The sequence below is a fragment of the Ictalurus punctatus genome, chromosome 15, assembly GCF_001660625.3.
Source record: "Ictalurus punctatus breed USDA103 chromosome 15, Coco_2.0, whole genome shotgun sequence".
Taxonomy (NCBI): Eukaryota; Metazoa; Chordata; class Actinopteri; order Siluriformes; family Ictaluridae; genus Ictalurus; species Ictalurus punctatus.
Genome location: NC_030430.2, coordinates 22,760,865 through 22,776,983, shown reverse-complemented (window position 1 = coordinate 22,776,983; position 16,119 = coordinate 22,760,865). Strand labels below are relative to the sequence as shown.

Genomic DNA, 16,119 nt, shown 5'->3' with positions numbered 1-16,119 from the left:
AACCATTAAAACCATTACCATTATTGGTCCTTAATGGTCTCCAGTAGGCACGACATGCCACCAATAGATTACCAGTAAAGACCATTACACAGGGACCATTACAGTTTCCATTAAAAACAATACAATTGCTATTATAACCATTAAAACCAATACAATTGCCATTATAACCATTAAAACCATACATATTCTATGAGGGTTTTGATTTTTCAGCAGAGCTGAGGTTATTGGTATATGTATATATATTTTTAAAAAACAGCAAAATTTAAACCACCTTTTTTGTACTGTCATTTGGATTCTGTAATAGAACATATTCATTTTATACAACTATTATTATTATTATTATTATTGTTGTTGTTGTTGTTGTTGTTGTAGATTATGTGCGTGTATGCTTTGAAAATGTCTGCTGGGACAAAAATAAGGTACTCTATTAGTGGAATGTTCCTCCTAACGGTTTTGGAAAGACTGATAATGGCGGATGGAGGATTGTGTGTTTATACAGGAGCTAAGTGCCCTAGATAGAGCACAAGTGCGCGCGATGGACCGCAGTCTGGCAGTCTGATGTGAGGGGGCCGGTGGGCGGAGCAGGGGTTTGTGTGAGGGGGCCGGTGGGCGGGGCAGGGGTTTGTGTGGGGGGGCTTCAGGTGCTCCAGTCCACTCAGAGGAGGCGCAAGACAGCGGGATAAGCTGAATAGAGAGAGCACAGTCCTACACAGCCACTCCCGAGCACACGGAAAAAGACAGACAGGGAGAAAGACAGAAAAGAGAGAGAGAGAACGAGCGCTCACAGCTCGGCTTTGTTCTATTTGAAGTCTTCAGGGTTTGAACCGGTGCCTCTCTGTGATCTCTCCTCAAATCAGTTTGCTTTCTTCCCCCGGGCTAAGAAGTGTGACTGCAAACCTTGTGCCTTTGAATCCCTCCCCCACACCGCTCTCTGTCTCTCTCTCCCTCTCTTCCTTTATCTCCTGCGTGGAGCGTTCGAGATGTTTAAAAGAAGCAAAAGCGAAGTTTTGGTGGACGATGAAACGTCCGAAGGAGAGGAGGACGCGCCCTGGCATCGGGAGCGCGCGGATAAGGTGAGCTCGCGGATGGAGTGGATCAAACAAAAGACATGTATTTAGCGACCGGCTCGTGAGTATCATGCGCGAGCGCCGATTTAAACTTGGCGTTTTCCCGTTTATTATTTATTTATTTATTTTTTAAAAAAGACATATGTAAGTAAATGTTATCACTTTTTACGTTATTACAAACTAACTGGCGAACTACGGGTTCGGTTATAGGGCTTTACTCGTTCTCTACTATGTACTATGTATCTACTAGCCGACGTATCCAGCATACGTTTGATCTAATCGCGCGAGGGTCGTTGCTAGGATCATGTAGCCGTATGACCACGCCCCCTGGCAACGCCGGCGTTTCAGAGCTCTAGTTAGCTCCATTGCTAGTTCTGTATTGTGTGAATAAGTACCACAAAATGATGGTTCAGGTTCTCACGCAGGTGGAAACATGCCTGCCATTTGTGTATCCAGGAGACCTCTGGGAAATCTCCCTAGCCTCTTTCTGAGGATTAAATACTGTCAAATTTAGACTTTGAATGGATTAAACCAGGCTTCCTGGAGCTACTTTAGGTGTATGTGTAAATGCTCCTCTGTGGCAGGAGTGCCATTGAACTGTGATGCATTTACATTTATTCATTTGCCTGAGATGTTTATCTAAGTCAACATACAAATGAGACAGGATACAGTTGAGCGGTTACGGGGTTAAACTCACAACCTTTTAGTCAGTAGCGACAAAACCCTGAACCACTGAGCCACCATTATACAAACCTTAAAACAGATATGGAAATGTCTGTACGTTATTTTCGTTAACCTGCTCGGTTCTTTTGAATGATTTGAATGTTAGGAAACCTCAAATATCTCGCACTGAATTGTCCCGAATATTTCAGGGTTTTATACGACTTATGGTACCACATGTGATTGGTCACGATTAATGAAAAACTCCACTATGAAACACTACTATATTATATATGTTTGTATTAAAATATTTGATGTGCTTATTAATGCGATTCCAGTGCTAATTTGTTAGTTGGTGCTAATGCTAGATCAGAGATATGTGATTTATTTATTTATTTTTTAAAAGATGAGTAAAGTCAATTAGAAGATAAAAACTTTTAATTAGAAAATAACTTGTAACCCAGCTGGCAAAGATGATCTACCAGTTAAACTAGATTAGTTTGTGTTTTGGCAGCTGGTAGCTGATCAGACCAAGCTAATTTGTGTTGACCTCAAGGTTGGGGGTTGGGGTGAGATGTGGCATTGCTTGCACACTTAGAATTAAAGGGCTAGTTCACCCAAAAATGAAAATTCTGTCATCGATTACTCATCCTCATGTCGTTCTAAACCCATAAGACTTTCGTTCATCTTCGGAACAGAAATGAAGACGTTTTTAATGGAAACCTGGGCGATTTCTGTTCCTCCATTTACAGTCAAGTAACCAAAACTTTCAAGCCCCAATAAGTTCATAAAGGTATCGTAAAAGTAATCCACGTGACTCCAGTGGTTCAATCCCAATTTTATGAAGCGATACGGATGTTGTGTGAACGCAAAAGCGCAAAAAAATACCCCTAAAATGAAGTCTTTATTCACAAAATATCTTCGCTTCCGCGTAGATTTCCGGCGCACGTTACGGAGAGAACCACGACGCATGCGTGTTGTGTTGATGAGAGAGCGGAGAGAAAAATGCAAATCCTCCTGTATGTCGAAATCCTTTATGAGCGGATGTTCCCGCGATACGGGATCCGGAAGCACTGCATTGTTTACAGCAGAGGTAAAGGAAGATGGACGCTGTACACAAGCTGAGTCACATAGAACAATCTTCATAACCAAGATGTCTGCAGATTTCGACATAGAGGAGGACTTGCATTTTTTTTTTTTTTTTTTTTTTGTCAACACACGCATGTGTCGTGGTTCTCTTTTGAACGTGGGTCGGAGACTTATGCGGAAGTGAAGATATTTAGTGAATAAAGACTTGCTTTTAGTTTTTTTTGCACACACAAAACAGATCGACGGGATTAATTGATGAGTCGGTTTTTGGGTGAACTATCCCTTTAAGCAGTATTGCATGAGCAATAGTGCGATACAAGAAATAATGATTGCGGGTGCCATATTGCTTTTATACAACAGTTCAATAAAGAAGACATTAATTATAGAGTAGCTGACATTTTGGACACAATATGAGCAAATGGTTTGTTTGCTTTTGCTCCGCTAAAGGAAATGGATACGAAAGAAGCTACACTGCCTTTATAGCCCATCCACTAGTTGGCTAACTAGCTCACATTGATTCGTACATTCCCATTAAAGGTGCTTCCGGTGAAATTGTCTTCCATTGTTCCTTTTCATCTGCTTTGATGAGCTTTCATGTTTATCCAACAGAAATATCAGTCGATGTTATATTCTTTTGTGGAAAAAGTAAGTACACCCTTGGCCTCAGAAGCTAGTATTGCCCCTTTTAGCAGAAATAACGTCCTGTAGGGGTTTTGCATAATCGTCCACCAGGCTTGTTGGAATTTTTTGACCACTCTTCCATGCAATATTCTTTCAGTTGCAAGATGTTTGAAGGATTTTCATGCATGTACAAATGTGCATGTGCAAACCCCCCTACAACATTTCAGTGGGATTCAAATCCGGGCTTTGACTACGCCATTCCATAACCTTCCGTTTCTTCTTTTTGAGCCATTCCTTGGTGGATTGCTAGTGTGCTTAGGATCATTTTCCCTGTTGAAAGGTCCACTTTCGGTTCAGCTTCAACTATCGGACGGATGGCCTCACATTATCTTCAAGCACTCTTTGATATGATGATTTCATATTTGAATCAATGAGTGAAAACTGTCCAGTCCTTGAGGCAGTGAACACCCCCAAACCATAACATTTCCACCACTGTGCTTCACAGTTGGTATGAGGTGTTTCTCCTTAAAAGCTGTCTTTGGTCTGTGTCAAACATGTCTGCTGTTACTGTTGCCAAACACAGACGGCCAGACCTGGACAAACTGGCAGTCGTTTGAAATCTGCGTCACTTGTAGATTTTCCTTACAGTGGAATGATGCATTTCAAATAATTTGGAGATCTTTTCAAATCCTTTGCCAGACTCCTAGGCATCCACAACCTTTTTTCTGAAGGCCTTACAGAACTCTTTAGATCTTGCCATGATGACGCTACACACACCTCAATAACAAAGGGAACACCAGACACTAGATATGAGAGGGGTATAAATGACACCAGTTCCACCTTCACTCCCTAAGCAGGTTCTAATCACTGGCACCCGATCCTGAACACCTGATTCTAATTTTATGTATTTGAAGGTTTGAGTAATATCGGGGTGTACTTACTTTTTCCATGTGGCGGATCTGTGTTATTTGATAGTGTACCAACTTTATTAATAGGCACTGTTTCAAGAGGATAAACTGTCTGCTTGTCCAAATATGTCAAAAAAGCCAACAAGTTCCATGGGGTGTACTTATTTTTTCACACGTCCTCTGATGATGTTGCTAACACTACTCTAGTAACCGTTTCGAACTGGGAATTGTATGTGGCAAACACAAACAGTGAAACGTCCCAGTGTGGTTACACCGCTCGACCGATCAGTTCACCCGACCGAACCGGAACTACGTTTTGTATAATGGTGTTTGATCAGAGAATAGTTTTAAACGGTCATGAAGCTGAAAAGCATTGTGGGTAGTGTAGGAAACCAAAGATAGACCAAGTAGCCGATGAATGAACTTTTTAAACCAAAAAAGCGTACTCAAAATTTCATTATAAAGTAAATCTTAAACACCACTGAAGATCACATGTTGGTTATAGAGATTAATACACAGGCCATCCAGGGAGGATTCTTTCCCCTTTAATAACTACACTTTCAATGCTGAAACCCTGGAATAACTCTAAGCAGTGGTCACCAACCCTGCTCCTGCCCTGCTCCTGCCTTCCTGAAGACCATAATGGTGCCCACCTGACCATCCAATCATTGCCTTAAGAAGTTCTTGATCAACTAAAACAGGTGTTCGAGTTTGTTCAGGTATGAAACCTCCAGGAAGGTAGATCTCAAGGAAGAGTGTTGGTGACCACTGCTCTGAAGACATGTCTTTACTGACGTGTCTTAACTTTCTGCTCAGCTCTGTAAGCTCGACCAGAAAGTGTGAGAGTTGAGAGCAGCGCTGCATACGCTCGTCACTTCCCCTTTGTTTCTAGTTTGTTCGGAAATCTCCCACTTTCACACGTTGGTTTTTGGAGTGGATTTGGGGGACCAGTAGGAGTGTGAGCCCCTGCAGTGCTGAGGTTCAGCCCGGTTCACGCAGCATGCTCTACGGTCCCGTTCTTTCCAGCATGCCCTGCTCTGTAAACAGCTATGAGACACAGCTGTGACAGAGAGCAGGCTGCAGCTCCCACGTCCATGTCTAAAATAAAGACCCGAAAGCCACATGAGCGGTTCCATTTCATAACCAAGTTACATAACACTAAGATTACTAGACCTGCTGGTCTTTTTTTTTTTCTTTCAGTAATCATAGTGAACTTTACTGAAATCTGAACCTTTAGCTGCAGTATCATTTCCTACAGGATCCTGCTTCTATGTTCATTAGGGCAGAAAGTGTATATGTGGGTTTTTTTTTTTTTTTTTTTACCTCAGTAAATTCCTTCTCCTTCTTTGTGATGGCGTGTGTCTGCAGACTAGCAAAGGGATAGTATGTTGCTGATAAGCAAATTAAGGAAGCTCTCCTTTAACCCTGTGCTTCTAAATCCTAGTATTGTAGAAAAACAGGGATAAAAGGAATGATCCAGTGCTTTGGGTTTTGCGAACAGGCTTTGACGACCAATCACATGGTTTCGTTTTCCGATACCATTTGATTGACTTGATTAAGGTCAGGTCATCAAAGTATCCCCAGATATCATTTGCCTTTGGACATATGATATACAGTATTTAATAATATTTATGCTAAAGGCACAGTACGGAGCATTCTGAAAGGTACAGTATGTCGTATTTCCTCTTTAGCCATGACGTGGAAGATGCTGATGACTTGCTGTACTTGTTTTTTTTTTATTTATTTATTTATTTATTTATTTATTTTTTTTTTACATCTATCTATGTAAACGTTCCAGCAGCCTATAAAGAGCACATTAAGCCAGTGGATATAGTGTGCGTTTGGTGCAGGACAGGACGATGATTCATCCAGCTCCGTGATGGTGCAGTAATAGAAAGTGCACACCTCCATCCTGGACACGATCTTCCCTATGCCTCATCTCGATCAGCACTAGAGTTTCATATTGTATTTCACCGAACGAGAAAATATCCCCTTCGTACCATTTCCTCCGTCCAGAATGGAATTAGTTTGCCTTCAGGGTTGAAATGGTTTAACTGCTTAAACATGGCGTGCATGGTGTAATGCCACGGTCAACATCGGAGGAAGAAGGAACGCTCGCCCCAATCCGAGATCGCGTGTAATTTGGAGCGGCGGGGATGCTCGTGGACTCGAACGTCACGATATTAAAACGGTCCCACTTATGTCGACGTTTCCATCACAAATCATGAGTAGAAAGGACACTCATGTGAGTCAGTCTCAAGCTCCCCAAGTCGCAGGAAGGCTGGGAAACTCCCTGATCTGCTCCCACCACCATGATGAAGCACAGCAGAGTTCAGAGGGCAAAATATTTTAAGTATCTCGTACTTTTACCGATCAACTACTCAACAGTCTTTTTGGGATTGGGCCAGGCTCCTCCCTTGCTAGGAAAGCAGGAAAATCTCTCGCTCTTTCGAACTGAAAATATAAGAGGACTGTATTGATTTATTTGATCAGCGTTATTTAGAAGGGGGGCACGGTGGCTTGGTGGTTAGCACGTTTTTCCTCGCACCTCTGGGGTCAGGGGCTCGAATCCTGCCTCTGCCCTGCATGCGTAGTGTTTGCATGTGCTTTGGGGTTTCCTCCAGTTACTCAGGTTTCTTCCCCCAGTCCAAATTGGTTGGTGTGCCCAAATTGTCCATTGTGTGTGGGGGGGTTGGCACCCCATTTTTTCGCAGAAGTTACGCAACATGACGTAACTATAAACACACAAAATGCCAAAGCTGAAATCCCACCTCTTTCTGTACGTGACAAGTACGAACTAATCACTTAACAGAAGTGAAAACCGGAACCAACCTGTCTTGCAGACGTTCCACAGCAGTAAACGCACCTATAAACGGATAACGAGCATGCTAAATAAACTGATTGCTGTCGTTTACGAGAATTAAAAACGGTCGTGTTCAGGGTGTGACCCCGTAATTCGCACCTACTTCCTTGTTTGTTAACGACAAAACTTTAATTCACATCCACACATGCACACCCGTGGAGTGCCCTCTGACCTCTAGGTTTTGAGGCAGGAAGGAAGTAAATTCATACCGGACCCTTCGCTAGAGTCATCATTACTGATCCCACAGTCAAAGGTCAGTGTATACATGGTCTTCGCCTGCTTCAGTGGGTCATTGTTAACGGAGTTTTATCGTAATGGATCCTTCTGCAGCCTGACCTCGGAAATAACACATCTGTTCACTGTAGCGAATTCTCAAATACTTTAGTGAAGTCTGGCACTGAACAATCTGTGCGTGTTGATAGCTCCCCTCCTTTACACCACACGTCTCTGTTTACATTACCCCGACTAAAAATATATCTCCCCATTAGCAGAACTGTGTGTGTGTGTGTGTGAGCGAGTTTCCTTATTGTGTTATTCACCGGCTTCTGCTTTTCAGGATAAAGAATCCGAAGGAACAGAGGAAGTGCTGGGCCCCTCAACTAAGGTACACACACACGCTCATGCACACACTACTTATAGACCCAGTGCGTGTACAATAGCTAAAGGTTCTGTCCTGATAACATGGTCTCAGTGGGTTACAAAAATGTGTTTGTGAATTTTTTGTTTGTTTTTAAATGTTCGTTAGTGGCACGTAAATATGATCCTCTCGTGAGTTTGCCAACAGTCTCCAGGAGAAGTCTGTGGTTGGTTGAATATCTCGGTTTAACCCATGACCCGAGCAGCACGCTGCTCTTTCCTAATCAGGACGCGCCACTCACGGTAATGTCTGATATGAACACGCACTCACAAACCGCCGCGTTCCCGAAGGAAAGTCTGCGTCGTATGATCTAACGTAAGGCTGGAGGTGGACACCCGGAGTGCGGGATATTTCCGCATCTAGGTCAACAGTTTCAGATGAATGAGACTCGTCTTCAGGCGGTTTGGCCCTGTTTCGTGAAAGAGGATGTTTGTGTGATTTGACTCGTCTGGTGTGTGTGTGTGTGTGTGAGCGAGCGTGTCCGCTGTAATCTGCAGGACGCATTCTTTCACAGGCTGGACCAAAGCAAAACAGTTCTGGGAATAGCAACAGGCATGTGTTGTGTCTGCTTTCACAGGCGCTGCAGGTTCTCACAAAAAGGTTCCGCACGATCAAACTAAACAGCGCTACTCGCGACAATTCATCGCGGTTATTCTTTTCATTTGGGACAAAACAGTGGGCTCGTTAATCAACCGATTAAACGCCGTTTTTTATTTCACACCTTACCCTGCATCGTGGTTTCCTTCGAATGTCCCGGGATAATTGAAACCGGCCGTGTTAATCGCTTAATTAAATATGAACACGATTAAATGTAAATTCAGTTAATTATGCCGTTAGAGTATGCAGCTGTGGAGATCACGTCAGAGCTCTAACCCACTTTGTCTTCTAAGATCTATAACTCTAAGGGATATATAGCTTTATTTATTTATTTTTTTCAATTAGTGCAAGTGAGTAAGTAAACCTTTTTATTTATATAGGAGTTTTTGAAACCAAATTTTGCACAATAATAATAATTTAAAAAAAAAAAAGAGTAAAAGAATAAAGTGAAATTTTAAATAATAAACTAGTGTAAGTAATTTTAGGGCTAATTTAAGAGCTTGGTGAAAAATGGAAATAAATAAATAAAAGTTAGTGTTTTAAATTGTAACTACATTTTTGCCAAACTGCTCCTTTAGGTTTTTGCCCTTTAGGTTAGGGTGGGGAGCTAGAATCCAGGAAATTCACTTCTTTAGTCACTTCTATTGTACAACACAAAGATAAAATCATGATAATGATTCAAATGTTTGATGTGAAATTCAGACTAACACGTGTGGGTGTACAAAATACAGTACAAGTGAAATAAAATGAAATAAAACTGTCTGCAGATTTACCCACAAGGCTTAAACATGTCGAGAAATCAAAGGGAAAGCCATCCCATATACGCAGTTGATTTGTCAAGACCGTTAAAATAGTGTTAGCCTTTTTATTTATTTATTTTGCTCAGGAGTGTACAATGTTTATGAGTAGGGAGTCTCAGCACTTGAAGGCATTTACATTTTGTGTTACAATATTTGATTTCTCTGAGGTTTACTACTTCCTCGGCGCTAGCAAAACGGTAGTTCTGCTTAGCTATATTTAAATACGGTCCGTGTTTACGAATATTCATTATGCAAATGATCAGTATGCAGATTTAATTATGACGGCGTAATGCCACTGTTTGTTTCGGCTCGGAATAAGTCGTCCGTGTTTAAATACGACATCGGGGTAAAAGCTGAAAGACAGACGTGGAAACAGTTTTGACTCATGTCTATGCCAATAAAAATGTCTATTTATTTATTTATCCTTTATTTAACCAGGAAGTTCCCATCGAGATATCACAATGTCGTCTTCCAGGGAGACCTGGTTCAAGACGGCAGCACACCGAGTTTCACACAGAGATATTCACAGAAAACAATAAACACCAATTTTCATGAATACAAACTTTCTTGTAAACGTAAGAGATTACTGTTCTGCCCAGACCTATTGGTCAGTATAGTCCTTACACGTATAGTCCTTCCATGTATAGTCCTTATAGTCCTTTTGACTGTATGGTGGAGCTATACACGGGTTGGCGTCGTTTCCAGGTCACCGAGTCTGCACAAAAGCATTGGATTTGATTTCTTCGAGCAGTTTAGTGTGGAAAATGTACTTCTGAGGGGCTTGATGAAATCAGGAGGAGGAGAGGTAAAACGTGCCAAATGTTTTTCACCCCCATAAGCTGTAAAGCCGGCCTGGTATTTAAAATCCCAAGCTTCTGACGAACTTAAGCAGGAGGGCATGAGCAGGAATGCGTACGCCGGCCAAATACCCCTCGACCACAGACTGTATAACAGACTCCAAGATTACAGACTTAATGAATCGTCTTAATGAATCAAGTGAGTTCATTTAGGGCCGATTATACCTAAATGATGTATTTTTATTTATGTAGCACCTTCAACAGATCCGTCGTCATTTACAATAAGAAAAAAAAAACGCATAAGAAAATTTCTACTAAATTTCTCAGCCGATACCGATGAGCGATTATTCAGAGTTCAACAAGTTGTTTCAGAGTAACTGGTCTCATAAACGGACCACACGTTACTCTAATTAACATGAACTCAATTCTGAAGATTAAAGTAAGATTATTAACTTATTGAATGTCATTAATTCATATTAACATTATACTGAATTCTAAAAAAAAAAAAACCTCGCATTTCTACTTCATCATTCAAACTGGTCATATATAATATCAACTTTTTATACAGAAAACTTCACCATATTGATGCTTACACTTTTTATATATATATATATATATATATATAAGTCTTTATGTGGAACATCCACTATACAAATCCCTGTTACCAAACATTGATGTATTGGAGTAAGCGCATTAATATAAACCTGTGATTTGACAGCGACACTACCGTCAGTGCTGCTGTTGCCTGATGTTTGTCCCCATCATTTCCCTCAGGACTCCAAGATCAAGAAGGTGAAACCTAAGAAGGACAAAGGAGACAAGAAGCTGTTTCCTTCACAAGATGACGAGCACTTCCTGCTTACAGGAGTCCCGGTCTCGCACAGGAAAGGGTAAGCTGATTGACCGTTCCGCGTATCGTTCCTCCTAGCGCAGAACAAATGCTGCGTTACAACTGTCCCAAGAAATCCTGAGATTTCGCCTGAATCCTGAACTGACCGAATGAAGCCGTTAAGGAGTTAGGAAGCGAGCAACAAGCAAGACTCGGGCACATTTTCTCAGCCTTTTGATCATCAAACTGCTGGATGTTGAAAGTGTGGCTGGATCTAAAATGTAGACAGAATGCCTTTACAGAGTTAAGTGCTGAGGAAATAACACCCTGAAGCATTAACATAATGGAGGAATCGAAACATCGCACTCATGCGCTACAAATGGAAACCCCACCCTGTGTCTTACGCCGTGTCCTTCCTTCCAAAGCTGGGGAAACTATTTGTGCCTTAAACCTCAGCTTCCTGTCTACAGTAGAGCAACAGGCAATAAACTATCATACCTGTCCTAGGATCAGGATAAAAATGTCAGGCACATCTGGCGTAGAACAACTGTAATCATTCGTTGAGGTTATCGCTTCAGATGGAATTTGGGCTTTAAGTGATTTTTAAGTGTCATGTTGGTTCATTTCATGTTGCTGAAAAGAAAATACACCCATGTTTTAACATAACAATACTCTAATCTTTCACAGAAATCCTTTTTGTTTCCACGAAAGCATTTTATTGTGACGCATTATATTAACAAATGTTGTGTATTTGTCTTAAAGTACAAAGAACTTCAGCACTGTGCATGACATTTATTTATTACATTTTTTTTTTTGCTTAGTCATGCTCAGCTCATTTTATTTATTTATTTATTTATTTATTTATTTATTTTATAGCAGGTCTGAAAAATCAGGAACCAATCAAATTAATTTCACCCCTTCACCATTAAAGCGCACCTATTATGGTTTTTCAGATATTACCGTTCACGTAGCGTGTCATAGAGCTGTTTGTGAATGTAAAAACGTCTGAAAAGGTTTCAAAAGATCAACGCGCACGACGAACGGAGTTATCGATTCTGAACAGCTGAATCGAGTCGTTAGTGATTCCAGACTTTACGTCCTGTACTAACCTATGTAGATTTGGAACACAATTTCCCACCTCCGGTCTTCTTCGGCCGCTCGCTGACAGGCGGAGCTGAAACTCGTTACGGTAGTGGGTGTTTCCTTTTTCGACACGCGCTGACTGCGCTAAACTAATCATGACGGACTGCGCCATCTGACCAATCAGAGCAGAGTATGCTCTCTGAAAGGAGGAGTTTAGAACGAATCATTGAAGAGTCGTTTATGACACTGGGGGGGGAGGTAACGCTGCAGTTTAAATTATGAGCACGGTAAAGTGTTTTTTGACCTCGGATGCACGTAAATCTATCGTATGAGACATTTAAAACAAAATTAGACACGTTTCAAAACCGTAATAGGTTGCACTTTAATGTTTCTTGCACTGCCAATATTTATTCTAGTTTGACTCTTTCTTATCATTAAGTTTTTGGGAAAGTATCTGGCTGTGCTTGGTACTTTCCAGATTCCGCCAACAGACTAATATGGGGGCGGAGTGAAGGGTTGTCTACGGAAATACTAATGAGAGATGAAAAAGAGACTTGTGGAGACTTTTAATTTCATTGTTGGCTTCATTTAAAAGAGTTTTGAATTTTTTTTTATGATGTTTGACACATTTTCCAGGTTATTTGTACCAGTAAGAGTTTTTTGTTAAAAATCTACGATTGCACCTTTTAAAATGTATCAGTATATTGTATAAGTAATTATATTTATACACATGCATACTTCATAATATTTATTAGGGTTATGGAATGACTGCTCAAGCACCACTGACGGTAATATAATCGATGCGGAGAGTTTTTTTTTTTTTTTTTTTTTCTTCCACGACAACAGTTTCATCTGAAAGCATGTAATTGTTTTATTTTTCTCTCAGGTCTGCTAAGAAGAACCTGGAGGAAGAGAAGGAGAAGGAGAAGGGTAAAGCGCACCCGGAGAAAGACCGTGTCCACTGCCTTTGGGACAGCATCACCATGACCATGCGTCAGATCACTCCGAACAGGAAGATGGACAGGATGGAGGGCTGGGAGCCGCCGCAGCTGAGCGAGGAAGCGGAGGGGAAGAGAAGCGACGTTGAGGGGAAGAAGAGCGACTCGTCTCCGCTCTCTACCGGGCTCTCGCTCTCTCTGCCTGGCTCTCTGACCCTGCCGTCCTGGACGGGCATCGGCTCCGAGGAAGACTCTTCACGCTACGCCAGTCTGAGCGAGCCCCAAGCCGCAGGACCCTCGCAGTGGGCCGCACGTGCTCGAGATAAACTCGCGGCCGTGCGACGTCGCAGCCCCGGCAGCCAATCAGAGAGCGCGTGGGAGGGGCTTAAGTGAAAAATCCAAAGCTCCTTATAGAGCTCGTGTGACGCCGAACACTCAAGCGCATGGAAATGTAACTCGGATTGGATAGCATGCACAGAAGCAAAAATCGACATAGGGAGCAGGTGAACAGAATGAGGACGTGCCCTTTTGAGTGTTGACTCGATGACATTTATTTTGAAGGTCTAAAACTACAGAGGACCCTTATCCGCTAAGATCCTGTGGCTTTTTAAACCAGAAATGGCCATTTAAAAAAAAAATAATAAAAAAAATTATGATTTAAATCAGTTTCCTTTGAAGGACGCACTGAGTTCTATGGACGGACTTCACCATATCTGCTGCCTTTTTTGACCAGTGGCGCAAGACTGCGGCACTGAAATGCTTGTTAACGTTACACCAAAACAGTTTGATATTTAATCGTAGTAATAATCATTCATTGCAATCAGCCTTAAATCTTTAATCGTTTTTGACCAATTGCTCGGACGCCTCGTTCGACCGAAGGTCGTCCGCGCTGCTCAAAGCCACAGACGGGGGGGCGACGTAAGAGACTACCGTGCCTTATAAGCTCTAAAACGAATCGGGACGATACGATTAGGACGGATGACGCGGAGAAAGTGTTGGAAATCTTCTAAACGATGCCTTATACCACCTGACTGTGAACACCACACAGTACTGTAACCTTCACTAAAGCTTTTGTTTTACGAACCGTCACGGGAAACGAGTCTCGTTCGAAAACACTTCATGCTGTGCGTACAATCTGGCAACTCGGGCGTTCGGAGAGTTTAATACGAGGCGGTGCAGATGCAGACCTGCCAACCTTTTCGTGTCGCAACTTCATATTTCAACATCGGAGTACGGTGTCGAGTCGAGCCACCAGAATCGACTTGTGAATCTGGAATGGTTCAATTGTGTAGGTGTCGTGTTTTTGTTTTTTTTGAAGTCTCTGATATTAACTACCCCATCCCTCCCCCCACACACTCACACACCTGGAAGCCCCTCCCACCTCCCCACCCTACCTCCATGTTACATTAGTAATCTGTTGACTTGATTCAAAGTCAAATGTTTAACGTGAAATCAAATCCATCGACGTACAGCTGACTTGGCGGACACGTTTTAGACAAGGATCGAGTTAATATCAGGTAAATATAGCGAATATTTTCTGCCAAAGATTCTCAGTATTCGAAGTGTGACTATAGAAACTGGAGTGCACATGTATACAGGGTTTTACGTTAACCATGAGGTGCTTGGGGGGGGGGGGGGGCTGCCGCTGGACTGTTTTAGTTTAGAAGTTAGGGACAGGAAAGTTTTTATGAAACCCTTTATGTAAACGTTTCTAACGACTAGTGCACATGGTGGTTACCATAAAACCCTGCAACAACACGCGTTCCAGTTACTTAGACAAGCGATTCGCGGGACTACGCGTTATTCCTCTTCAGGGTTTGCAGGTCTGCAGTTGTATCTCGGCCCTAAAGGCATTTGTAGAACGTTCTCACGAGGTACGTTTCGTCACCGCTGTATGAAAGCTCTACTGCTGTGAGACATCCATTCCCTTCCTCTTTTTGAGCCTTAAAAAAATTTAAATAAATAAAAAATGAGTGAAACTACTGTACAGCTACCGATGCTGAATTTCTCAATATATACGTCTTATAATTGCTATAAACGTCTTATAATTGCACCGAAGGAGTTCAAGAAAAATTCGAACCAAATATCAAATTGACCTACTCCAAATATAGTCGATCAGCCAACACGCATTCGCTGCTGATGAGTCATGGAAGGTCACACAAAATCAGCTGAAACTCTTCAGTTGATTTTACACTGAACTTTCAAGATTCAGGTCTCAATAACGATGTAGCACACATCAGGGATTCTCAGTACTTCCACTGATCTCATTCGAACACGCTTTCCCGTTCTAATGTCAATGCTGATCTGTTTTGCTAATTCGCCATGATCAGACTTTATTCCGTTACAGTGGAACCTGTACACTGATGCTCATCATAACTAATCCATATCTGCCAAACCATCACCGAGTGGACATACATTTAACAAAGACAATCATGCTTGACAAATTCTACTGATGTTAATAGGTTTATGTATACTAGTGCATAATGTCAGTTCTTTTCGAGTATTCTTTTAAATTATACATGGATTTTATTCGAATTGTTTGTTTTTGTTTTTTCTTCCGTTTGCTGGAAATGTCTAAATTCTGCTTGTATCATTTGGTTTTTATCACCAGACTTTTGATTCCAAATAAAGTATCTTCTGACAGTCGTGCTTACCGTGATTTAGTTCATGAATGGACCTGTAAATGGAAAGTGGAACCATGTAACAAACCCAACAGGATTAAACAGTTTAGCGACTCCTACACCAACAGAATCGAACCCAAACAATGGGAGGAATGACTCCACACTGTGCTGAATTGTGCTCGGAGTTGTAACTCTTCAGTGCATCAGATCGTTTGGCTCTTATTACTGTGCTGTGCCGAATGAGCCGACTCACCAGTACAACTCAACTCTTGAGTCATAAGCAGGTGTCCGGTTTAGTAAAAAAAAAAAAAAAAATTGCAATGAGCCGCTTGGGAACCAAAGCGAGTCGCTTCTTACTGGTGAGATGAGTCACTTGGGAGCTGAACGAGTCAACTCTTTTGGCTCACCAATTATAATCAACTCTTTCGGCTCACAGATTATAGTCGACTCTTTCAAGTCCTAAGCAGTTGTCTGGTTTAGAACAAAATGGTAATGAGTTGGTTGGGAGCCAAAAGAATCGACTTGTCAGTGAGTTGAATCATTTGGCTCATCTCACCAAGTTGTCTGGTTTAGAACAAAATAGCAATGAGCCACTTGGTTGCCAAATGA

At 41.8% G+C, this 16,119-nt stretch overlaps 1 protein-coding gene across 1 annotated transcript; it reads left to right on the top strand.

Annotated features, from left to right (window-relative positions):
• Nucleotides 1-646: 646 nt before the first annotated feature.
• si:ch211-225h24.2 (uncharacterized protein LOC564539 homolog) lies at nt 647-15,532 on the top strand. Its single transcript, XM_017486825.3, has 4 exons — nt 647-1,073; nt 7,765-7,812; nt 10,814-10,929; nt 12,838-15,532. Exons 1-4 carry the CDS (start codon nt 981-983, stop codon nt 13,280-13,282), a joined length of 702 nt encoding a protein of 233 aa, XP_017342314.1. The 5' UTR covers nt 647-980; the 3' UTR covers nt 13,283-15,532.
• Nucleotides 15,533-16,119: the final 587 nt, after the last annotated feature.